This window comes from Hippopotamus amphibius, chromosome 4, assembly GCF_030028045.1.
Source record: "Hippopotamus amphibius kiboko isolate mHipAmp2 chromosome 4, mHipAmp2.hap2, whole genome shotgun sequence".
Classification (NCBI taxonomy): domain Eukaryota; kingdom Metazoa; phylum Chordata; class Mammalia; order Artiodactyla; family Hippopotamidae; genus Hippopotamus; species Hippopotamus amphibius.
Genome location: NC_080189.1, coordinates 41,726,698 through 41,753,362, shown reverse-complemented (window position 1 = coordinate 41,753,362; position 26,665 = coordinate 41,726,698). Strand labels below are relative to the sequence as shown.

Sequence of the window (26,665 nt, the reverse complement as noted above, 5' to 3'; positions counted from 1 at the left end):
TTTCACTGTCACCTGGAAGCAGTCTTAAGGAGAGAAGGGGATTCAGCAGGGAAACCAATGCAATTTTTCAGCGACCAAGACAGATGAAACCCATGCTCCTATCATTTGGTCACAGACATATACTGTGGTCTCCCATGTAATTATAACTAAAACTTGACACTTTGCATCAGAAACTAGAATAGAAGAAGGAAGCAAAGGAAGGTGCAGCAGAATAAGAACCTTCCCTACATACTCACTGATCCCCAGATAGCTGACAAATGGCTCAAACCCTAAATTCCATTTTTTAGAAAGGGAGAATCACTTTATCTTTTTAAATTGTTCAAAGATGTACCACTCTCCAAAATTTTTAAAAGGAGATATAGCATTAACAGCAATATACAATATTTAACCCAAGTGAATCACCTTGAATTGCTTGAAAAATACATTTTTTTCTCCCAGTCGGAAGTCTGCATTTACTATAGAGATTATGATAATAATGAGGACAGAAAAGTGATTTCGTTGTCATAATTAATACTAATTAAGAGTGGTTGGTGCTGTTAATACCAGTAATAAAAAGAGCTGACAGTTACCTAGTGTTTTTGGGTTTTGGCCGCTCTTCGTGGCTTATGGGATCTTAATTCCCTGACCAGGGATCGAACCCAGGCCCTCGGCAGTGAAAGCATGGAGTCCTAACCACTGGATCTCCATTCCCACCTAGTGTTTTTTATGAGCTGCTATTTGAAATATCTTCCTGAAGGAATTTATTCAATCTATTAGGCAGATGTTATCATTATCTTCATTTTAAAAAAGAAATTGAAGTATAGAGAAGTTAAGCAAGTTGCCCTGGGTCACACAGCTTGTCCATGCTGGACCTAAGATAGAATCTGGGCAACTGGACTTAGAACAGGCTCTAAAGCAGTGCACTGTGTCGTGCATGAGAACTCCCGGGATGCCTTCTTAAAACATGGATCCCTGGGCTCCACCCAAAGTTTTTATTTCTGTAGGTTTGGGGTGGGGTCCCCTAAATTGTATGTTTAACAAGCTCCCAGGTCCTGCTGCTGCTGCTGCTGGTCCTGGCATCCCATGCTGAGAACCACTGTTCTAAATCTCCCAGGATACTTCATCTCAAAGTGATGACGGAATGTGTGGCCCAGCTCCACAGGGCACACAGGCTCTGTCTGTGTCTTCTAATCACCACCTCATCTTCTCCAGCTGGGGCACGACAAGCCCCTCTTGGCTTCCTGTAACCAAAAAGACAATCCACTTGCCCTTTTCAAAGTGTATACTTCTCAGCAGAAACTTTGCTAAGAAAATGGAAAGAATGAGTCAATAATTGTGGGATATAGGTAGATGAGATTTATTATACCATTCTTCCTGCTTTTGTATGTGTTTGAAATGTTACCTACTTAGAAGTTAATGAATGAATTAATTGAAAATAATAGAAGTGAAGAGAGACAACAACAGAAACCTGGAAAGGACAAGTGTCCCAAGCAGAAGAATTAAGACTGAACAGTCCCTCACAGACATAGAGAACAGCCCTGTGGTTGCCAAGGGGGAAGATGGGTGGTGGAGAGATGGACTGGGAGTTTGGGGTTAGCAGATGCAAACTAGTATACATAACATGGATAAACAACAAGGTCCTACTGTATAGCACAGGGAACTATATTACATTCAATATCCTGCGATAAATCACAATGGAAAAGAATATAAAACAGAATCTGTATATATTATATATATATATATGTATAACTGAGGCACTTTAATACACAGCAAAAATTAACACAATGTTGTAAATCAACTATACTCCAATAAAAAAAACTTTTTAAAAAAGAACAAACAGTCCCAAATCCTAGGACCGCTAATCAGTTGCTGCTGTGGAAATTGAAAATATTTTACCAGCACAGTCACACACCAGTATAACAAAGCGATACTCTAACTTGCTGGGGTCTCAGCCAAAGAGTTACTCCCAATAACAGTGACAGAGCCTCCTCCAGATTGTGTCAGACTGCAACATCCAGTTCATAGATGCAGTCGCCCGAGAAGTTTCTGCGGAACCATCCACCCCTCTCCTGCACTTCACCTACTGCCTGAAAACAATATGCCCTGTTTTCATGCATCTGTTCTTGTCCTTCAGGGCAGACTTCCTCCTTCCCTGGGTGCCACTGTCTAAGGAGCCAACTCTTCATAAAAATGTCACCTTCCTGAGGCATTTGATGTTCGGTAAGTTTTCCTCGTGGTTTCAAGACATAAGTAAAGCACTGGAGGGGCCACATCACTCAGGAGGATGGGAGGACCGTGGCAAGCTTGGTGGGCTGCGGTGGCGAGCTCCCTGAACTAGGAGTGAGAAGCCGGGGCTACTTCCAGCCTGTCACTGGTTAGCTCTGGCACCTCGGGGAATGTCTCTTCATCTCTCTGGGCCTCATTTTCCTCATGGGTACACTGGGGAACTGTGATGAGATCACGTCAGGGTTCGCCCAACCCACAGAGTTATAGATTGTTTCTCAGGTGGGCAGCAACCCTCATCATGAAGTCCGCCAGGAGAAAGGCTGCGCCATAGATGTGATGGGAAAATCGCCATCCCTGATGTGATGTTCCGTAAGATGTTATGGAAAAACCCAAACAAACTTTTTGGTCAACCCAATACTGCCTCAAACTGCTGGGACATTTTCAACGCAATATTTTTCCAGTTGGAACTGGGTCAGGTAGAGATATGTATTCTTTTCACCTTTTTTAACTTCTAAATAACATGGATATGAAACTTTTATTAGAAAACATAATGTGAGAATAAGTGTTATTATTAAGATACCAGGGTTTTGTAAGGAAAACTTACTTTTTTGGCATCAGTTATTACCAAAGATTACTCGGCACATAATTTTACTTGGCCTATATTCAGGCTAGTCTTTACAGTTATCCGTTTCCAAGCTCTGCCCCTTCAAAATCATAGACAGAATCCTCACTCACTGATTCAACACATACTTCTGGAAGCTTACTCTGAGCTAGGTACTGTTCTATAGATTTAGGATTCAGCAACAAATAAGAGGCAAGGTTCTTGCCCTCCTGGGGCTTACGTCCTTGAGGTGGGGGGGGGCACACAGTGAAACAAATTAACAGTAAGAAACTAAATATTGATGAGTTCATAGCAAAACCTAAAAAGAGGAATGAGATAGAGACTGGTGGCTTTTTAAGATGGAGTGGTTTTCAGGGACAAGCAGCCTAAGAAAGAGACATTGACGCAGAGATCTGATTGACAAGGAGTCAGCCACATTGGGGTGGCGTGGTGGGGTGGGGAGGCTGGGCTATATTGCCCATATTGCCAGTCTAAAAAGGCCATAGGTTTACAAGTTTCACAGATATTTTCAAATATGCCCAAGGAGGGTATTCTGGGCAGCAGGAAGAATTAGTGCAAAGGAGGAACAGGAGGAACAAGCCTGGCGTGTCTGGAGGGACAGGAGGACCAGTGTGTCTGGGTTGCAGGGCAAAGGGGAAAGTGGAAGGAGATGAGGACAGGCAAGCAGACTGGGCCTGGTGGCCTAAGGAGTTGAAGGGCAGCAGAGGTGGAGGAATCCTGGGTGGTGATGAGCTTCCCTTACTGAAAGGATGCATTTAAGTATCTACACATATGTATGTTACCTTTAGAGTTCTTAAAATCGCATTTATATTCAAACACTGGATAGGACCATAGGACAATGGTTAAATAACTCATGATATAGTCCTAGGATGAACTCTCATATGGAATTAAAACTGAAACTTTGAAGAGAATATAGGATAGCATGGGCACATCTTCATGATGGGATATTAGGAGAAAGGCTAGGATGCAAACACATTTTATTGTTTGAGGAGCAGAGGTATATGTGTATGGGTGTGGGTGTGGGTGTGTATCTGGCAGGACATAAAGGAGAAGAAGGAATATGTCAGATTTGCTCACCACTTTATTCTCCATACCTAGAACAGTGCCGGGCATTTACCAGAAGTTCAAAAAAAATTCCACTAAATGCATGAAGAAATAAATGAATATATATGCACACATATTTGTATAAATACAACCAAAGGAAACAAAGAAAGGGATAACCCATTGTTATTTATGGATTGTAATATTCTGCATAATTTTTTGTAGCAGGTCTCACTTTTCAAATATTCCATGAGTCTGCAATATTTTTATATTTGGGGGAAAATCTTAAATTATTAAAAAATATATAGCCTTAGTTATGATTTTTCAAGGAGTTAGCACAAATGAAGAGTCTAGTAGCTGTATGGGTGACTGTATCAGATAGTAAGTTATATTTGCTGGCATTGTTCTAAGGATAGAAAACAAGTTTCACTTCGAGTTACTCAAACAGCTCAGTGTGGCTGCCTAATGTCCTGAGCTGGGCTCAGAGGAAAACATCCTCTGAGGGACCACAAGTGGACGCAGAACAGGTACGTATGGTAGAGGTATGCCAGGCATTTACCATCTCTGTTCCTTAAGGTCCTAATTAAAATTTTTCCCGAGCAACTTCCAGAATGGTTCTGGGTCCGTGATACCAATTAAGAAGTAGTCTAAAACATCCATAGGTTTACAAGTTTCACAGATATTTGCAAATGTGCACTCAATATTGCCCAACAATCCAACTACCCTTTCCTAGAGTGTCTGCTATGTCCCCAAAATGACTTCACACCTTTTCTTCTCTCCTTAAACTCCCCCATCCCCTGCTTCCCTCACACCGGTGATCTTGCTTCACATTTTATTGAAGAAATCAAAGCAATCAGCCAGGAGTTCCTGCATCTTCCTACTTTAAAAAGCACAGCCCGAGTTCCTTCATCTTCCTGGTTCCAAGGGCACGGCCCGATGTCTCTACCCTCATGCTCTGCTTCTTCTTGATTCTATGTACCTGGCCCGTGTTTCCTATCCAAGGTCAATCCTTCCCCCTAGCTCCAGAGCCATTACCCGCTCACTTTCTCAGGTATTTCGCTTCTATTGATATTTTGCCCCATTTCATCCATACATCAGTTTCTCTCTCTGCAGTGGATCATTTCCAGCTGCAAACACCTCTAATAGGTCCTGTCTTAAACAGAAATGTACAAAACTCTGTACATTGAGCAAATCCGCTTCCAGCCAGACCCTCCTTTCACGGCTTCCATTTTCCACAAAGGTTCTGGAATGAAGAGTGGGTGTAAAGTTGCCACTCGCCTCACCTCACATTCTCTCCTCTCCTCACCTCCGTGAGGTTTCCACCCTCACGCCTATCTACACAAAGAGCGTCTTCATGCTGCCACCAGCACCTCTGTGCAGCACGCCCGCCTCGCTCACCTGCTCTTCCTCACCTTCTCAGCAGCCTTCAGCACACCCAAGGGCTCCTTTCTTTCTCCTTTCTCTTGGCCGACTCCTCCTCTAAACCTGAGAGTGTGCCCAGGCCCTGCCTTCTCTGCGGTGGGCAACCTCACCCAGCCCACGGCCTTCTGCACCATGTACCTGTGACGGCTGGCACACCTGTGTTCTCCACGTTGCCCAACACACATTCCTAACTGACACTGGTTGACATGTCCCCATGGACACAGAACAGGCATCTCCAACTCTTCACTTCCCGCTTTACCAAACTGTCTATTCCAGTAAACAGCACTACTGCTTATTGTGCCCAAAGACTGGGGACATCCTCACAGCCTCTCTCAAGAAGCACCACATCCAAAGGATCAGGAAGTGCTAGGGCTTGCCCTCCAACACTCCTTCAGACCCTCTACATCCCTACAACGCAGGCAACTGCACCTTCTTCATCTCCTGCTGGGACTGCTGCACTGATCTCCTAAGCTGTCCCCCTGCCACCTATAATCTGTTCTTGGGCAGCAGCCAGAGTGATCTTGTCACTTCTCTGCCCAGAGCCTCCACCGGTTTCTCTCTAAGTTAGGCTCATAGAGCAACGGCAAGGAACAGAACTTAAGATATCTTATAATTCTTTTTAAGTTTCTCAGCTCAGCAGAAAATTGGTTCAAAAAACAATAATGGTCCTATTGTTTAGAATCTCTGATAACCTGAATCCACAGAGGGACAGAGATAACACTGCTTTTCTTTTTGCCAGAGTAACTGGCCCCCAAAATCAGTGAGACAGGCCCTCTGACCCAGATGCCTCTAATATCAGTTCTCCGAACGAGAGAGAGCAGAAAGGCAGGGTTACGTTTAAAGCTGACAAAGCAACAGTAGATACTTGATGAGCAGCTTTATTTAATACATCCACACGGGCCAAAATGAGGGATAAAAGGCAAGAAGAGTTCCGATCATATACAAAAGGGCTCTTAAAAATCGAATAGTTTGGAATACTGGAATGGTTTTAGCATAGAAGGTTATGATTCACTTCCTGTATACTGTAGTGACATTAGGGTATTTATCTGTGTATTTATTTAATTAAAAGTAACACCAGCACATGGTATAGAAATACATAAGTACTACCAGAAGTTATAAAATGAAAAATAAAGTTAGACTGTTAACAGTTTCTTGTGTTATCCCTTGAGAATCATTTTTATTCTTTTATCGACCTACACCTCCTTTCCCTGGCATAACGGCTGTCACTCCATACACAATGTTCCGCAACCTGCATTTGCACTTAATAATAAAATTTTGAGATGCCTCTGAGGCAGCACATGACACATTCTTTTTTACAGCTACACAGTATTCTATCACATGGTTATTACCTAATGCATTTAACTAGTCCCAACTGATAGTTAACAGGCTTCAGTTTTTGATTACTGAAAGTAATGATGCATAGAGCCCTGTATAGATGTGTATGGGGTGTGTGTGTGTGTGTGTGTGTCCTGCAGTGCTTTTGTGACTCTTTCTATTGGATAAATTCCCAGCAATAAAATTGTCAGGACAAAGACATATGTATTTTAAGCTTGGGTGGATACAGTTAAATTGCCCTCCAAAGAGGCTGCACCAATTTATACGCTTGATACCACAGCATCCTTGCCTCACACCTTGATTATCTAGGAGTGTAGATTTTCGTCTCTTTTGAGAGACGATTAAGTTAGATTGAGTTTCTTCTTTCATATATATCTATATCCATATAGATCTACACAGCTATATTTATATAGATCTATACATGACTATATAGATCTATACGTGACTATATAGATATAGCTGTGTAGATCTATATAGATATATCTTTCTCTCTTGAGATATGTGTATATATCTGCCTGGCAAGATAATATATATATAGAGAGAGAGACAGAGACAGAGACAGACAGACAGACAGACAGACAGAGATCATTTTTTGTTTATAGCTTTTGGCCATCTTTTTGGGGGGCAGTTTGTTTATTTATTCATAAGGGATCCTGCAAATTGAGGAATTAGCCCTCTATTTACCATGCATGTTGCCAATTGTTTTTTTTTAATTTGCTGTTTCTGATTTTTTTTCTGGAATTTTTTCCAAACATGAAGATTTTGTGGGGTTGTTTTTATTTTTTGATAGTCAAATTTATCAATCTTTTTCTTTATGACTTGGTTTTGTGTCCTACTTAGAGTGGCTTTCCACACTCCAAGACTACAAATATACTTACTGCAAAAACTTTCTAAAACAGAAATTTTAGGAAAGTGAAAACAACAGTCTGGGAACCCAAGCTTCTTTTAATACGAACAATATCCAAAATTTATGTAAAATATGCTTCATGAAACGGGTGACCTCAGGTTACATTTCCACAGGTATTACTGTCATGGCAGGTACAGGAAACACTGTGTAGCTGCACAATCTGAAGGGCTCCAAACCCTGAAATTCTTGGAAAATCACACACATTTACACACATTCCCTGGGTGTGTTCATGGCTAGATTTTCATGATACTGGGGAGATAAATAAGGATATGACACCTAAAAAAGACACGTGTTTAAGATGGTCACTAGAGAGATTGTCCAAAGATGCACAACGTAGAGGAAGACCATAGCCAAGTGTTGGGCTTTTAAAAGAATAACGATGCAGATGTTTTTTTAAATCTTCTCTTATTAATGCCCTATTTTGTCAGGAACAATCCAGAAAAGATAGCTCTATAATAGAGGAGAACTGAAAATAAATCCATCAACAAAAATATCACCATTGATAGAGTGGAGGTGAGACTCAGCACAGCTGCACGTTACCTAAAACAAGAGTGTGCATGTGTGTGCCTGCGTGTGGACATGTGTGCATCCTTGTCTGGCTACAGGGAGAGTTTAGCTGAGGTAGGTGAAAGGACTTGTAAAAGCTAGCACAGCACCATTTGCTAGTTTCATTATAGTACTCAACGCTTCCCAGCAAATCTGATAGAGAAAGTTATTCTTTTAAATGCGTTTTTATCATGTATGTAAAAAGTGAGTTAGCATATGCTGACCCACATTTTTCAGTCAAACAAAAATAATGATAATAAAAAAATCTACCAGCAACAAGTGAAGTTTACAGATCCAAAATGTCTTGCTTATAGAGTAATTCCCAATTCTAGACCCTGTGGTCTAGAGAAGGCCTAGAGAAAAAAAAATAAAATAAAAGTGGTGCCTTCCTAATTCTGAGATGCAACAAAAGGCAAGGTGTACTCTTTCTGCCCATCAAGCAGATGAATAATTTCAGCAGGATAAATAGGAACTACAAAACCCAAATGAAACTATGGTCTCTAAAGGTCAAGTGAACATGAATTCATGCTGACTAAAGTAAGAAGACCAATGTTAAGGCAGACAAAAATGTCTCAGCTCATCGTGCAGCCACTGAAAAATGAGTGTGAGTGATAATTTCCATTAAGTGGAAAAGAAGGCACCGAAAGACAGTTCAGCCAACTCCAGCAGCGTATGCTTATGAAGCTCACCACTATGCTTAGGCTCAAGATGTTGCTGGGTAAAATGTTTAGGAGTCCGTAAGCCTCTCTAATGTAATTTTCAACAAGAAGAATTTGTGGTGGTTACAGTACCCACAATTTAATTTTAGCCAGATGCTTTTCCCAATTTTTAAATTTATTTTTAGCCTACCACATGGCTTCAGTGGAAACTGAAAATGAGAGCTAGACACAGTTTTCATCACATATGCAGAGTGAAAATAGTAACACTTGGTGTATTTTGTGCAGATTATTTTTTAGGAAAGCAATAAAATGCACTGTGAAAAAAACACAGTTTAAATATGCTAATGTTACTACCCAAAAGTATCTATAAGCCAGCAAGAAAGATCAAGGCAAGCGACACAGTTGGCTACAGTAATCTAAATATACTGCAGCATTTTGTTTAGCAGCTTTTATTTGGAAGACTTTAAAGTGTTTTTTTTTTTTCTAGAATCAGCTGTCAGTGAAACAGCATAAGTGGCAAACATTTCTTAAACTATATTTTTGTGAATTGTCATAATAACTGACCAAAACTAGAAAATTCTTAAACACTCTCACTCTTTCACACACAGACACACCCTCTGACTTTAAAGGGAAATAACAGGCTGTCTCTGGTTTTGTTTGCTTTGTTTGTTGTCTGAATTTATTCGGATTGCCTCAGGTGGATCTGTGGGCAGGTAGGTAAAACCAATCAGTACAGCTGAGTTATCCCATCTGTAACAGAGAATTGCTGAGATGACCACAGAACTCAAACTTTGAAGTCAATCTATTTGCACATAACCTGGAACAAAAACTTCCCTTTCTGTAAAGGGAAACAGAAGGAGGGGCATTCCTGCTAGTCCAGAATACGAGGACACGCCAAAGATCCTCTGTTTCACACAAAAGTCACGCTGAAAAATTAATATCCCATAATCCTATATAACAAACTGCAGATCAAAGACTTTACTAGAAAGCTACAAACACAGATCAACTTACTGGAGATGTGGTTAATCGAAGGATAGTGCCATTCTTTATTTCATTGCGATTCTGGAAAAGAAAAGAAAAAAAACTTTGTAAATCTTCAAGTGGAAGCTTGGGAAAGAAAACAAAGGCAAATATAATCTAGCAGAAACTCTATATAATAAGCATTCTCAAGACTCACTTTACCCTCACTTGAGTAATTTCTAGTTATTTCTACAAAGAACTTTAAACTGGGTCTCAGATGTATTTGTTTTTTCCCTTCAATTCTTTTTTTTTAATTTTTATTTTATATTGGCGTACAGTTGATTTACAATGCTGGGTTAGTTTCAGGTGTACAGCAGAGTGATTCAGTTATACATACACATATACCCATTCTTTTTCAGATGCTTTTCCCATATAGGTCATTACAGAGTATTGAGCAGAGTTCCCTGTGCCATACAGCAGGTCCTTGCTGGTTATCTGTTTTAGTCATAGTGGTGTGTATCTGTGAATCCCAAATTCCCTAATTTATCCCTCCCCCACCTTTCCCCTTTGGGAACCATAAGTTTGTTTTCAAAGTCTGTGAGTCTATTTCTGTTCTGTTTCCTTACAGCAAGTCATGGACAGCATTTGGTACAGAAAAAGTGAATATAAACCCAGAGAATAGGAATATGGAGCCCTATATCAAAAAAAGCAATTTTAAAAGGTTATTAAGGGAATATGATCCAGCAATACCATTCCTACATATACACCCAAGAGAACCGAAACTATATGTCCACACAAAAACTTGTACGTGAATGTTCACAGAATTTTATTCACAACAGCCAAAAGTGTAAACAACCCGAATGTCCATCAGCAGACAGCTGGATAACAAAATGTAGTAGATCCATTCAGTGGAATATTATTAGGCCATAAAAAGACATGAAGTATTGCTATACGCCACCACGTGGATAAATCTTGAAAACATTAAATGAAAGAATCTAGTAGGTGCAAAGGCCACAGATTTTGTGATTCCATATATCAGAATAGGCCAACCCATAGAGACGGAAGCAAATCAGTGGTTTCCAAGAGCTGCGGGAGGAGGATATGGGAGTAAGTGCTAATGGGTGCAGGGGCTTTTTGGGGGGTGATGAAAATGTTCTAAAATTGGCTGTGGTGATGATGTCAGAAATCTGTGAATATGGTAAAATTCAATGAATTGAACACTTTAAAAGGTGAGTTTTTTGGTAGGTGAATTATATCTCAATAAAGCTGTTCTTTAAAAAAAAAAAAGATTGGCAAGGAACCTGGTTTCTTAACGTTTGCTGGTTGCTACTGCATGTTGCCTTGAAGTTAAGAACAAACAGCAGAAGTGAGCAGATCCCAAATTGGTCCACCTGCACTTGGCAAGTGTATTTGAGGTGAGTGTTCTGAAGCTTTCTCTTAGCATCTTTGGCACTGAAGGGAGAATTTCACTGGCAGTTTTCTTTTCTGCCACCAAGCATGCACCATGCTCAGCTTTCAGGAGTTGACCTTCTGGGAGTCACACCACTGCATCCCCCTGGCGCACTGAGGCCTGGAGGTTAATGAAGTGCCTTGTGGGTCATTCTCCTGCACTGCTTCAGACAAGTCACAAGCTAGAATTTGCTCAGGATGCGGCAGGCACACAGAGGTAACAGGAAATTTCTCAGGATGAGATGCCAAAAACACATAGAATGCTCACTCTCTCCTTCAGCCAATTCTGACTACTTACTGGAAAGTGAATTTTCTAAAAGAATTACCTGAAAGCAAGCAGGCTTCAGGCCAATACTCTCTCCCAAAGAAAACCTAATCTGAACGTTTTATACTGAGTTTAGGCAGGCCTGAAAGCTCCACACGACTGGGTCCAAATTCCTCGGGCAATTTCAGCCCAATCTAGAGCATCCCAGCCAGACACCCTGGGCCACCTCTTGAGAAAGCAAGGTCGTCATTACTGGAATTGTGCAGGCAAGGGCTGAATGGCTACCTGGCAGCCAGGCTCAGGTATGAGATGGTGAAATGAATTTCAGTCTTTTCAAAAAATCTCCTTTCAACTCTAAAATTCTATGCTTTTATGAGAATTGGAGAGGAAGACCATAATACTAATTATAGAATATTAAGGAAGCCAAATACATAGCATACCTCTTTGCTGGTCAGGTTCTAAATGAATTGAGAAATAAGAGAGTCAGAGATGAAAGACTAAAATATCTCCTTTATTAGTGATTATGGAACACAAGGCTGAGAGAGAGAACCGGCAGACAGCTAACTGAACCCTCAGCTTGGCATGCCTGTTGAGGTAAGACTAAAGGCATGTTCCCTCCCGAGAGGAAAAGGGGGCCCAGTTTATTCTTCTCTCCAAATAATGAACCAAGTAGGGGAAGAGGATATGAAGAGGCCGGTGGAGCGGGGGTGGTAGGTGGGTGGGTGGGTAGCAATGATCTCTCCTCCTGAAAATTAGGAGTGATACCGAAGCACTCCTAATAAAGGCAATAAACTAAAATGTATTGAAAGGCACTGGGGTGAGGGTTTTTGGGTTTTGTTGGAGTGCTTATGTAACCATGATAATAACTTTATGCTCATTTTAAGGATAAGAAAAGCTGCCAAGAGGATAAGTTATTTGCCCAACATCAAGGAGGGGGAAGGGAGGACTCAAGCTCATCAGGGTGGGGAGAAGATCCAGCCTCAGAGGCGGTGCTCTCTCTGGAAAAGGGAGGAAGCCTAGATCTTGCATTTACCTTTAGAGGGGTGAGCTCATCACCTGATCAACATACACAAGAGAGAAGAAGTAAGAGTGGTATTAACAAATGCTCTGCAGATTCCCAGGTGTTCCCTGGGCACGGGGCACTAGGTGGGAGTATGGCTGGGGTGACCTCAACCAGTTGACTTCCAGGGCCTTATGTGGACGCCTGACCTCCTGGGACCCAAGTGCGAGTTCTTTGAAGAAAGGGTCTTGAGGATTGTTTGTTTAAAACAAAAGCGCTGTTAAAACCACTGACAGGCGGGGCTGGGTTCAAATTCCCTCTGTCTTGCATCAGCTATGTGTGCTCAGTGTGAGCTACTGAACCACTCGGATCTAAGCTGTCTCTTCCCTAACATGCGAAGAACAAGTCATTGCTTAGAGAACGTAGTAAGAACCAGAGGTAACAGATGAGCTGTGCCTGGCCTAGAACTAGAGAGCGATCAGGACTGTTACACCGAGAGCAGCACGCATCCCTTCTCAGTCTGCAGTTCATTTGCCCTCTGTCTCTTCCTTTTCCCTAAAAACACTGTTTCTTAATCAGTGTTTTGTATTTTGGAATAAAAAAGATAAGTAGAAAAGCCTCTAATACATGCATTAAAAATGTTAAGGTCCCAACAGAAAGGTAGATCAAACTCAAAGAAATAGGCAATGGTAGACATCTGCTTCAGAGACTATTCTATCAGGAAAATCACCTGGATCCCACCTCGTGTGCCATGGACTGATGACACCTTTTGCTCTCTAGGGATGCCTAACCTGAGATGTAAACAAAGGAAAAGGCTCGGACTTGCTCTCATTTCATAGGTTCCATCCAGACAGTGTAGAACATCACTTAAGAGTTGTGTTTCCAGATAGGACAGTGTCAACTGGACCCACATTTCACTTCTTACATGCAGAATCTGGTACAAGTGACGTAGCTGCCCTTTGTGTCAGCTTGTTCAGGTGTGAAATAAGGATAGCATTTGTCTCCTAAGGCTGTTCTGAGGATTAACTGAAATAATCCATCTAAAGTGCTTAGAACTGAGAATGGCACCTTGCAAATGATCATGAAAAAAAGTTAGCTGTTTATTGTTAAGTGCATTAATAATAACGTCCAAAAAGCACATTGCTGTGAGTGCTTGTTTTTAGCTAGTCTCTCTATATGTAATCCAATCAGTAAAAATAATAGTGCCATCTATATTTGCCTAAATCTAAGACTTTAGGAAGTCAGCAGCACATACCCAGCAGGACAACAAATGTTAGCAACTGTCCGCCTCTTCCATCCGCAGACCAGCATGGCCGAGGAGGAGGTCTGGCACACAGTGTGCTCCACCTCAAAGGCTGGGGACCTGGCCCTCACTCTTTTATCATACCCTGGGGCCTCTGGGTCTCTTTCAAAGGGGCCTTCTTTAATGCAGTTCTCCAAGCATTCAATAAGGTCTGTGTGTGTGTGTGTGTGTGTGTGTGAGTGTGTGTGATTTTACTTACTTACCCTGAGCACTGGCTACCTCCCTCTACCCCCTGACCATCACCTCTAGTTGAACCCTGACCAATACACCTCCACCCACCGAGATGCTGCCACAGCTTTGCATGGCACTGTTCTCCCTTAGTGAGGTGAGTAATACACCTGACAGCTTTGTCTCATCAACAGGTTATGTCAGTGACCTGTGGGAAGCAGCTTTAAACAGGACCAATTCATCAGCATTCAACAGTCAGGGTCACTTTTCTTGGGTCAGACAAGGAACACCACTAAATGACACATAAAGGCATGTGGGGAAGGAACAAGAAAAAAAAAAAAAGTGAACTCCCTCCAAATAGGGAGGGGGATTCAGCAAAAATGAAGAATGTACCCATCAACTCACAGAGCCAAGGAACTGTCCCATGCCCCTCTCTGGGAAATCAGTCTTTAACCCCAGATTCTCATGGGATCTTCATACCATCGTCTTTAGAATTACTATGAGTACTAAAATGCAGATTTCTGGGACTCCCCAGCCCGCCAAGCCAGGTACTCAGGGACCTGGGACACTATACTACATTTTCACTATGCTCCCAAGTAATTCTGATGCACAATAAAGTTTAGAATCATCCTGGTCTAATTCATAATTCTGTGCATCACATTTAGAGTAAGTATTCTGAATTTCAAGGTAATAAAGTGAGGCAAACAAAACTAATACCAGCTCCTCAAAAATGAGGAGAAAGCAGCAGAAAGAACATTTCTGCAGGGAAATGTCCTAACGGCACACAATGTACGGGAAGAATGACAAGGGGCCCAGTGAGAGCCTGCTAAAGCCCCGCTGTCACATTTACTCCTACCCAGCAGTGGCAGACTGTACTAGCCCCTGACATTCACAGGCGTCGCGATAGGATGTCTTTGTGTTTCTTCACAGAATCAGCTCAGTGACTCGGCCTCTGTGTGGATTGGATAATAAGATCCTGCAGAAAAATGTCACTGTTGTCATATTTTTCCCTCTGAAATTTGTGTATCTCAGTATGCCAACTTTCTATGTAGCCAGATAAATTATGAATTATTCCCTGGTCAAAATTCCAAATTCTACCCCCCTTCCTGTTATTGAGCAAGGAAAGAAAGAGGTAGGTCAGAGTGGGAGGGGGCACTTATGTCCCCACAAGTCCAGGCAGCTCCAGAATCTTCTCTTTGGCTCCGTCTCTCCTCCTCCTTGCTCTGTCTTTGTCTACCACTGTCTCTCTCTCCTGATGTGATGAGGTCCTTACTCTAGATATATTACTAGGAAATAATGCTGTTCTTCACATGCATTACTCGATCATCACAAAGACTGATTTTGCATGTAGACCTGATCCTTTCTATCCTTTATGTGTCCATTTGCATGATCTTCAAATCTTTAGGCTGAAGGAAATAACCGAGGACAGCATATGACATTCTGGTTGCTAGGTTACAGAGCAATGCCTCTAGACAGAGGACTACAGGTCTAACATTTGAGAAGGAGGATAGAAGTACCCTAAAGTAAATCTGAACCCCCAAAAGCCAGGAAAAAAGGGCTGAGAGGTAAGGTGGGGAAAAAGGATAAGGAAGAAAGGGTGGCAAACTCTTCTAAATGTACATTTCACATAACTAATATTTCAGCTTTCCCTTGGGTCCTTCCCATCAGGGACCACATTCCTCCCCCAACCCCTCAGCCCCATATGGCTTTAGCAGTTTATCACCGCCCATGGATGAAGGATCTGGAATTGTCTTCTTCTCCACTCTTTTTCAAGCCCCTAACTAGATTCTATTCTCAGTTATTGCGTTTAATTATTTTACTTTTCACAGCACCCACGTACCATTTACACAATTCCCCAAACCAAAAGAAGACAGACAAGACAGGTGTTAAATAAGATTCTGTTAACTACCTTTTTGTGCTGTGTAGACACAGACCATGATGGGGGAGGCCTGTTCCACAGGAACACCTAGCTCTCTTTCTACGTGTAATAAGACCTGGGTAAAAGGAGTGGAGAGAAGTGGGTAGACAGCCCGCAGGAGCCCAGGGAGTCTATGGGATGTGGTGAGCCCGCAGGGAGAAACAGGAGGAGAATGCCTGTCCCCTGTGGCATTTTAATCAACTGCTTGTAGGAGACAGAGATAAAGAACAATGTTTTCCTGGAGGAGAACACGCTTATCTTAAAGGAACAGGCACTATTAGATGTTCACTGCTGCTTAAAAAGAGGCACCCTTTTAGAAAGTCAGGGAAGATGCTTGCTTCCTCAGCCAATTTCACATGGCAGGTGTGAGCACACACCTGCCTTTACCTGGTGTCCAGGCCCTGGGACCCAAAACTAAGGGTAGAATAGACCCAATCCATGTCTATGTCCCTCTAACATCCTAGGATAAGAATTGACTGAGTTCATTCTGTTAAGAAGTAATGGACTTGGGGTACCCCCCAAAAAAATAAATAAATAAATAAAATTAAAAAAAAAAAAAAAAAAGAAGTAATGGGACTTCCCTTGTGGTCCAGTGGTTAAGACTCTGCACTTCCACTGCAGTGGACACAGGTTCAGCCCCTGGTCAGGGAACTAAGATCCCACATGCAGTTCGGTGTGGCACCCCCTCAAAAAAAATGAAGTAATAGAAGGTCACTATTTAGTTGGTGAATCTTGGAATCTGCCTTGAAGTCAAGAGTAGCCAGTCCCCTTGAGCATAGAAGGTGAGGGGAGTAATTTTGACAATACACACCAGCAAAGACACAGTGTGAGTGTCAAAGGATGAGGATGTGTCTTCATAAACTCTCTTTCACTACAGGTGCTGCACTGGAAGAACAATAAGGTGGTGAGGACGACTGACCAGCAGGGGTCTAGGAGCATGGAAAGTGTAATGAACTGGAAGGAAGGAAGCCCCAGGTTGAACCTGGGCCAAATGACTTCCCATGTGACCTTGAACAAGTCCACTGGCTTCAGTTTCTTCATCAACAGAATGGAGGCAAGGGGCCCAGCACCCAAGGTCAATTCTCTTCTCTTCTCAATACAATAAGCAAAGAGGAAACATTTAAGGCTTTTGAACATTATGACCAAGGGGATGTTTCAGAGAAATAAATCTGTCAGCAGCAGTGAATTAGAATGGAAAGAGAATAAGTTAAGGAGATTGGGCAAGTGGTGGAGGGTTCCAACAACACAGCTGCCTCCAACACCGCAGGGCTTGGCACTTGCTAAGCTAGACCCCAGGTTCCGACCACAGGACTCCTGGCTCAGAGCACATCTAGTCTCGGAGTTAATGATCCAATAGATAAACCCAAGAACCGAAAAGCTAGTAAGAAATAAGTTCTATGATAAAAATACGTGCCTTTCCTTCAACACATAACTTGAAAGACAGTAAATAGAGACACATTTTTCATGGGTGATTTTGTATTGTTTAATAAAAGCCTTAAAAATCAAAATCAAATTTTATGAAATTTTCCTTTGGAAACATCAGAGACACATTTTGTGAAAGATGTCCACTGAAGCACCGCTTATAACAGAGAAATACAAATGCAAGCCCAAGTGTTTCAGTTATTCATTTATTGTCTCTCAACCCCAAATCCAACATTCTTGGTCTGACTTTGTATATTGGAGCTGCACCCTGCAAGCACTTCCGCTTTGCTATCTAGGAGAATGTTAAGCTTCACCAAAAGAGAGTACTGGAATGATCTCGCCTGGTCATAGAAAGGCTGTTCTCTTTTGAGCCATCATTTTATTATTATTATTATTATTATTATTAAATGTAGAAGTCCACATCCTCATCCACCCTCAGGCCCTACTGCTCCTACCAGAAAGCCACTTCTAAGCAGTTCTGCTTACTCAACATTCCAGCAACAGACACACTCCCATAGTTCAGCACAGGCCTGCATCCTTCATCACCGCGGTGATGTCCCTGTGGTAGCCATGCCCTCTTTGAAGAGCCTTGGGGAAGGGACAGTGCCCCCTCTTGGTCTTAAGTTCTTAAATTGTCCTCTCCTTCTCAGCTGCTTTGCTACAACTGCTCCTTCTGGGGACCCAGCAGTTTTTACCTCTTTGCTCGCAGTTAACAGATTCCGCTGGTGACCGGTTTTTAAATTCAATCTTCCCGATTCAAATAATGATAGGTTTCTGTATCCTGAATGAACCCTGACTGATAAATCGAGTCTTTCAAATGTCACTTAATAGGAAGGAAAATTTAAATAAAAATGGTAAAGTAGGCCAGGGATACATAATATAGCCATGAAAGTATTGGTATGAAAGAGTGCTTAATAATATGAGAACACGTTGCACTGTACTGTGAAATGTGTAAAAGGAAAATAAAAATGGAGTCGGTATTGCTAAAAGAGCTCTCTAAAATGAAGCTGAGGGCCTTTAAGGACGTGTGACCTATGTACATCTCAGACTGGATGGAATCTGACCTTTTGACCTGATGAAGACATCCAGAAAACCTCAGAAATTCAAGATACTTATCGGACCCTTATCCTAAAATAACTTGTGATGGTCTATCTACTTATTGGACCCCAATCCTAAAACAACCTGTGGTTCCTTAAGGACAAATATTTTCTGATTCAGGTCAGAGTCAACCACAATTCTCATTAGGCAACTTTTAGCAACCTCGTGGCTTTTTCTCTTTATAAGCCCCTTTATAAGACTCTCTTCCTCGGAACACTCTTTCAAGGTTACCCCAATCTGTGTCTTCTGAATTGCAATTCTTTAAGACCCCAAGCAAACTCTTTTCTTATTTTCAGCCTCCTGCATTATTTTTCAGTTAGCAAATGAAAAATGTAGGTTGCAGTGTAGTATTGCAGTATGAGTCCAAATTGATGTAATATATGTGTGTATATACTGATAAAATGCTGGTGACCAGGTAGATAATTAGGTGAACAATGCTCTTCACTTGCAACATGTGAAAAAAGAAAAGAAATTAAGAAATACGCCTGATACTGTGAGTATTTGCCCAACCCAGCTAAAGAACATCGGTTATGTTTCTAGAGGAGAAAGCAACCTCCCTGGTTGTGGACAGAAGGACTTGCACAAGCTTGCACGTCAACCAGGTCTTGTCCTAACAGTACCATTTTCTATCCATTTGAGATACAGACTTGATCACCGGGCCCTCCTGCTATCAATTTTAACATACCCCCCAATCAAATGACATGTGCAAATGTTTAAACCTGGGTTGCAATGGGCAAATTAGAGCCTGTGGTCTCAGAAATCCACAAAGTGCTGGAGAAAGGAGCTGTACTTACAGGAAAGAAGCTCATGCTTGCAAAAAAAAAAAAAAGATTTTAAAGGGCCATTTCAGTGGCATTGGCAGGGATCACTAAGGATGCTGCTACAGCTGGGAAAATACCGACTCCATGGCCTATTCTGGGCAAAGCCAATGCAAACAACAGACTGTGGAGTGAGAATGAGATGTAAAACTTTACAGCGGAGGAGAGCTCTGGAACAAAGTGGGATGGAAACATCAGATAAGGAAGAGTGACCAAGCTTCCCGGCTGGCTTCAAAGAGACAGTGTGGTGTCACCTGGCCTCCTGAACACAACCTGCTGTGATGTGAGCCTCCCCAACACTGGTGTCAGACGGGCCTGATTCAAGCCTTGGCATCACCACTGGCAGCTTTGTCACCTGGGCATTTGGCGCAGAGCCTGGCACATAGCAGGCGCTCAGTGAATACTCGGTAAGTGAATACATGAGCATGACAACACCTCCGAGCCTCCCTCACTGCTAAGTGAAGGCCATCGCACCTGGACCGCATGGTGTTGTCATGGGGATTAAAATTAGACAGTAATAAAGACCCTGTCTGGCACACGGTAAGGAAATATGATTCATAAAGGAGAGGCAGCTTAGGTACTAAGTACTGAAACTATGAAAAACCGGCCAGATCAAGAAGGTGCAAGAGAAGCTCAGGCAGAGGAAACACAGGTCAGGCCATTTTGTCCCCCTGCCTGAAACACTGAAGGGCAGGAATGCTTTTTCCTTTCTTTTTGCCCCCTGGTCATGGATGTTTTGGCAGTCTGGTGAAGCCTATGGGTCACTTCTATAAGTAACGTTTTTAAATGCATAAAATAAAATACACAAGCCTGCAAAGAAACCAACAGTTATCCATTTTTTAAAACTGTACCATAGTAATATATATGCAGCAGGTATCAGCAAACGTTTTCCAGAAAGAGTCAGATACTAAGTATTTTAGGCATTGCAGGGCAAGAAATTTTCTGCTGCAACTATGATACATAAATGAATGGGCATGGCTGTATCCCAGTAAACTTTATTTACAAAACCAGATGGCAGCCTGGATTTGGTCCACAGGCCACACAGTTCACTGGTGCCTTTATTAATGCATGAAATAGCAAGATACATTATAAGCGCTAATAAATACTATAATTTCTAATTACAGTAGTATAATTAGAAACGTAATGATCATAAATGACATTTTGAGATCACTGCAATAACACTAATAAATGAAAATATCTATGATTTCTACTATCAACACAGATACTGTTTATACTATCGTGGCTTGTTGTCTACATTCATCATTGAAATAATGTAAAATTTTTATTTTCATATAGTGATAACTTTCTTCCTATACAAGTTCACAGACCATAGGTTAAAACAGAGACTTTCCGCTGTGCTTAAGAGAAAACCCGAATTCCTACCACGGTTTAAAAGACTCCTGATGAGGCCCGGGCCAACCTCTACCATCATATCTGATACTGCCCCACTCCCCAGCCCACTCCCCTGCTCCCTCTTGCTCCTTATCACACCAAGTTCTTCATGCGGCAAGGCTTTTGTACTGGCTGTGCATTTTCCTGCGATGCAATGACCTGCCTCCTTGTTATTCTCAAGTCTTGGCACAAACGTCACCTCTTTAGAAACACACTCCCTGTTGCTTTACAGCAATCTTGGCCACAGAGGGACATCCGGGGCCTTGCAGAGGCATGCAGATTGCCCCAGAGCTGGCACAATCCCAATGTGAAGACCCAGAACCCAGACATTAACTGTGGGTGGCACAGACTCTGACAGTAGAATTACAGCCTGAGAGCAGGAGTATAAGTTTGTTTCTTGGGGCTCACAAAATTGGAGGAAGAAGGGTCTTAAGCCTCCACTTCTGCAAACCATGCCCATTCTCCTGTAGCCTTATTTCATCTATATCTAGTTATTTGGAAATTTAAACCAAGTCAAGCCGTATTTCTGGTCCATTCTTGAACCTGAATTACATGGCTAGCCTAGCAGACAAAGCTCGATAGCAACACCTGCCTACCACACTCTGCCTCCAAATCTTTATCATGTTACCCCATTTCTTTCCCTCAGAGCACTCACTCCAATCTGAAAATAAATACCTTGTTCATTTTTTAAAAATCTCTTCTCTGTCTCTACCCACACCCATGAGAACATATACACAAGAGGAATGGGTATCTTCAGGTTTTATTCATCAACAGTGCCTAGAACAGTGCCTGGCATGTAAAACATGTTCGACACATACTTTCTGAATGAATGGAATGGATATTTTAATCATAATAGGACCTAAAGCAATAGAATATATTGCTAAAGCCAGAATATACCTGTCAGCTAAAACTAACTGGCCACTTATGTCTTCAAAGACAGGAATACTGTCTCTTTCTTCCTCCTGCAATGCAGATAAATATCTGACCATCTATACTTTCCTTCCCTATTCTACATCCTTCAGTCAACCACTGGCTATTTCATGCCTACTATGAGGCACTTGTATCATTAAACATTTTTTAAAAGGGAGAACTGAGATATAATTTCTCATGTTTCACTATCAATTCTTGTGTCCTCAATAATGTCCTAAATGGAAATGAATCATATTCCACCATACTGTTCACCTAAGCCAGAGCATCTGGCTGCCCTAGCACAGAAGCAGAGTTACAAACAGCCCCAGACATCTACAGCTGAGCTCTGCGGCTCAAAAGACCATCCAGAACCACTCCCAGAAACTCATTTGTTTCAGTCCTGAGAAGAAGGGCCCAGTTATGAGAAGAGGCCAGATAGAGGCCTTAGAAAAGCAGGATCTGGCCTCAGTGTTGGAAGTGAAAGTACACAACAGTACACACTAGGGAAAGAACGGGCTTTAGCTTGAATCCCACTAGAGGTTCCTCCTTTCTATCCCATCTCTTCTTCCTTCTTGCACTAGAAGAAAAATTAGAGTTTAAGTATACTTCTCTAGCGGAGTTAGTATGGATGAGAAATGGAGGAGGAGGACATTAAACAGTCAAAACTTTGAAAGTATTACCATAAAACTTCTAGAAGAAGGCATAGGCAGTAAGCTCCTTGACATGAGTCTTGGACTTTTTAGATTTGACACTAATAGCAAAGGCAACAAAAGTTAAAAAATAAACACATGGGACTAAATCAAATTAAAAAGCTTCTCACCACAAAGGAAACTATCAACCAAATGAAAAGGCAACATACTGAATGGCAAAAAATGATTTACAAATAATTTACAAAGCATGTATTTGAAAAAGGGTTAATATCCAAAATATGTGAACTCATACAAGTCAACAATAAAAAAACAAACAATCCAATGAAAAAAAATGGGCAGAGGAACTGAGTAGACATTTTCTTCTGAAGAAAAATGGCCAAGAGGTATATGAAAAGATGCTCAGCATCCTTAATCACGAAGGAAATACAAATTAAAAGCACAGTGAAATATTGCCTCACACCTATTTTCATTGGCTATCATCAAAAAGATAAAAAATAACAAGTCTTTGCAAAGATGTTGAGAAAAGGGAACACTTGTGCACTGTTGGTGGGAATGTACATTGGTGCAGCCACAATGGAAAATAGTATGAAGGTTCCTCAAAAAATTAAAAATAGAACTACCATATGATCTCACAATACCAATTCTGCATATTTATCTGAAGAAAATGAAACCACTGACTTAAAAAGATACATGTACCTACATGTTTACTGCATCATTATTCACAATAGCCCAGACATGGAAACAACCTAAGTGACCACTGATGAATGAATGGATAAAGAAAATGTGGTGTGTGTGTGTGTGTGTGTGTGTGTGTGTGTATATACAATAAAATATTATTCAGCCATTAGAAAAAAGGAAATCCTGCCATTAGCAACAACATGGATGGATCCTGAGCATATTATGCTAAGTGAAATAAGTGAGACAAAGATAAATACCATATATCTCACTCATATGTGGAATCTTTAAGAAAAACAAAAAAACAAATTCATAGATACAGAGAACAGATTAGATTGGTGGTTTCCAGAGGTGGGGAGGATGGGGTGGGCAAAATGGATGAAGGGAGTCAAAGGTACACATTTCCAGTTATAAAGTAAATACATGATGGGAATGTCATGTACAGCATGGTGACTATAGTTAATAATACTGTATTGCATATTTGAAAGTTGTTAAGAAAAAAATTTTTTGTTAATTATATATGGTAAGGGATGTTAACTTAGAATTATTATGGTGATCATTTCACAACATACATAAATATCAAATCATTACTCTGTACACTTGAAATTAATATAATGTTATGTCCATTACATCTCAATTTTTAAAAACTTTAAATGTATTAAGTTCATCTACATCTTAGCTTTTCTCCTCCTTTGGCACTGGAGCACCCACCCTGCACTTGGACATCTGGGCCTTGCGTTTATAAGCTGTCTCTCTTGTTGGGAGGACGAACCCTAAATTCCCTAAGCGCAAGTGAAGTAGTGAGCAAGAAAAAGAACACAATAAGTCAGTTAGGACAGGTGTTTTCCTTAAGAGTTGATCGAAAGATAACTGCCAGAGAAACATTTCTTTTATAGACTTATTCTCTGCTATTAATGTGTCTATCCAGATGAATTAACTAATTGATATGAAGTGACTTCTACTTGGTGAAATAAATGCCTTTTTCACATAGACACTATAATGACATTTTAGTTTTTTACTATAAAAATATGCTACGAAACAAGATGACACACATCAGAGAAACATTAACTGATCTAAAAGAAAAGGCTTTTAGCAAAAGGTAAAGATTTAGATAAAACTGAGTCAAAATCCAGGCTGTATAATTAATCATATACAATCATCAAGTTAATCTCTCTGATACTTAATTTTGTGAATAATTAAAAAACAGGAAATACACTGATAAATACATCTCAGTGTATTTGCAGAAATTAAGCCCAACAGAAAGGCTTGTATACAGCAAACCCTTAATAAATCATACATAAAAAGTTATAGAGTAGAAGTGCTTAAAAACAGATATGATTTATGACAGATACAAAATTATGAGGTACTTAGGTATATATCTTACTATATATATATATACAAGAACTTCGAGGGAAAAATTATAATACTTTGTTGAAAAAGGTTAAGGAACATTCTAATAAATAGAAAAATACATTGTTTTCATGGATGAGATAGACAATATGCTTATGAAAGCAATTTGCCTCCAAAATTAATCCGTAAGTTAATTCCTTTTTAATCAAAATTTTTACAGGATTTGACAAACTGATGCTAAAATTCATTTGGTAAAGTAAAAGCCTTATACTACACAGGGTGATTTTGATAAAGAAAAAGACACATTCATCCCACTAAACATCAAGTCTTGTTATTGAGTTGTAAGTGCTCAAAGCTGTATGGAAAGGAAGGAAACAGAAAGCCATAAGATGCCTATTTTCAAGGAAATTTGACTCACTAAAGAGGTGACAATGTTAATCACGGGGGTGAGAAGATGGGCAATGAATTACTCCATAAAAGGTGCTAGGAGGAAAAAGATAAAATTAGATCCCTACCTAATACACACACACACACACACACACACACACACACACACACTTTCAAAACAGATTAATGATCTAAATGAAAATTGAGTTTCTAACTTTTGAAAGAAAATAAAAGAGAATACCTTTACAATATATGACTAGAGGAAGTGCTTTTAAACAAAACATAAGAAGTCCAGGCAATAAAGGGAAAAGTGATCAATCTGATCATATTAAAATGGTCTTATTAACTTCTGTTTGACAACAGACACCATAGAAAATCAAACAGTTATGGACTAGTGGACTAGGGGAAGCTATATTAAAAAGAATTGTCCATATCCTATAAAGAACTCCTATAAATCAATGAGAATAAAACACTTCCCTCCCATTATTGAACAAAGACGGTACAGGCAGTTTGCAGAAGGGAAATCTGAAGCCATAACAAACATAGGAAATAGGCTCAGCCTCAGCAATTAGGGAAATACACATTAAAGCCACAAGAAGTCGCCTGCCCCCCCCCCCCCATCCAGCTGGCTGGTGTTAGCAGGACTATGACAGCAAGCACAGGGTAAAAAGAAGGGAAGAAGAACTCTACTTTGTGGGTGGGACTAGGCTAGCAGAACTGCTTTGGAAAGCAATTTGGCAACTCCTACTAAAGTTACAGATTCAACCCAACAGCTCCCTACGTTCTATTCTAGAGAAATGTTCAAATGGGGTCACATGACCACACAAACAAGGACAATGAATATTTGTGATACCAAAATTGGGGAAACAACTGCTTATCAGCAGAAAAAATGGATAAATCAACTATGTTTTATTCATACCATGGGACATTATTCATCATTCATCTCAAAAATATAACTTTGAGTGACAAAATTAAATTGCAAAATGTTACCTTCAGTACACCAATAATTTAACTTTTAAAGCATAAAACAATTCTCTATATTATTCATGAATACATACATATGTAGAAAATCTATAAAACATTCATGAGAATAATACACATCCATTTCAGGCTAATATTTACCTCTGGGGAGGGAGGAATAAGAGGAGAGACAGGAAAAATGATAGAATAGCATTGCAGCTGGACTTGCACTTTTCTTTTTTTTTAAGAAAACCTGAAGCAATAGGAAAAATGCTAACATCTGTTAACATCTAGATGATTGGGTGTATGGGAATCAGTTATATCATTTTCTGTACTTTTGATATGTTTGAAATAGTGCATGATTTAAACGTTTTAAATTATTATTTAAATAACCTCTGCTTTAAAAACAATCACTAGTGCACAACTCATCCATCTGAATCAAAAGAAGTGGCTGGATTTCTTATATCTATGCATTATTTTGTAATGAGGGAACAATTAAAGATAAACATATATTTAAAAACAATGTGCTGACTATAAATTAGCCTCGCACAGTCCCGCTTGTCTTTTCCCTGCCAACAGTTACATTCTTAAAACAACCAAAATGCAGTCTTTTTAAAAAGCGCCTATTAGTCAAGCCAGTGGTTTTCAAATAATGGAATCTTTTTGTTCTAGAAAGGGAAAAAAAAAATCTCTCAGAACCTAAAATAGACAAAGAGGTACTGTATTAATATTATGTTTTATGAGCTTAGATTTGTAAATGTATATTTTATTAACGTAATCAGCAGGAATAATGAGGTTTTTTATTAACATAAAAATTCAATATCTGACATTATGGGTGATCATTACAATAATATAACAAGCTTCCACTTTCAATTTGCTTTTGTGTTTTGTTATTTAAAGTAGAGAAAATCTGGATACATTCACACAATGTGCTCATTTTCTATTGTTACAAAACAAATGACCACAACCTTAGAAGCTTAAACAAATGTATGATATCACAGCTTCTAGGTCAGGAGGGTAGCACATTTTAACTGGGTTCTCTTCTCAGGGTCACATGGGGCTGAAATCAAGGTGTCAGTTGGCCGCATCTTTATTTGGAACTCAGAGGCCACTTCCAAGTTCATTCCAGTTGCCATTCAATTTGTTTCCTGTGGTTGTTTGGCTAAGATCCCGCTTCCCCCCATTTCCTCACCAGCTGTTGACC

At 40.5% G+C, this 26,665-nt stretch overlaps 1 protein-coding gene across 1 annotated transcript in view; it reads right to left on the bottom strand.

Annotated features, from left to right (window-relative positions):
- ELMO1 (engulfment and cell motility 1) overlaps positions 1 to 26,665 on the bottom strand; it is a 508,334-nt gene that overhangs the window by 346,665 nt on the left and 135,004 nt on the right. The window contains exon 6 of the mRNA XM_057730899.1: positions 9,749 to 9,799. Within this exon, the coding sequence (XP_057586882.1) occupies positions 9,749 to 9,799 (51 nt within the window). The remainder of the gene's footprint in view (positions 1 to 9,748; positions 9,800 to 26,665) is intronic.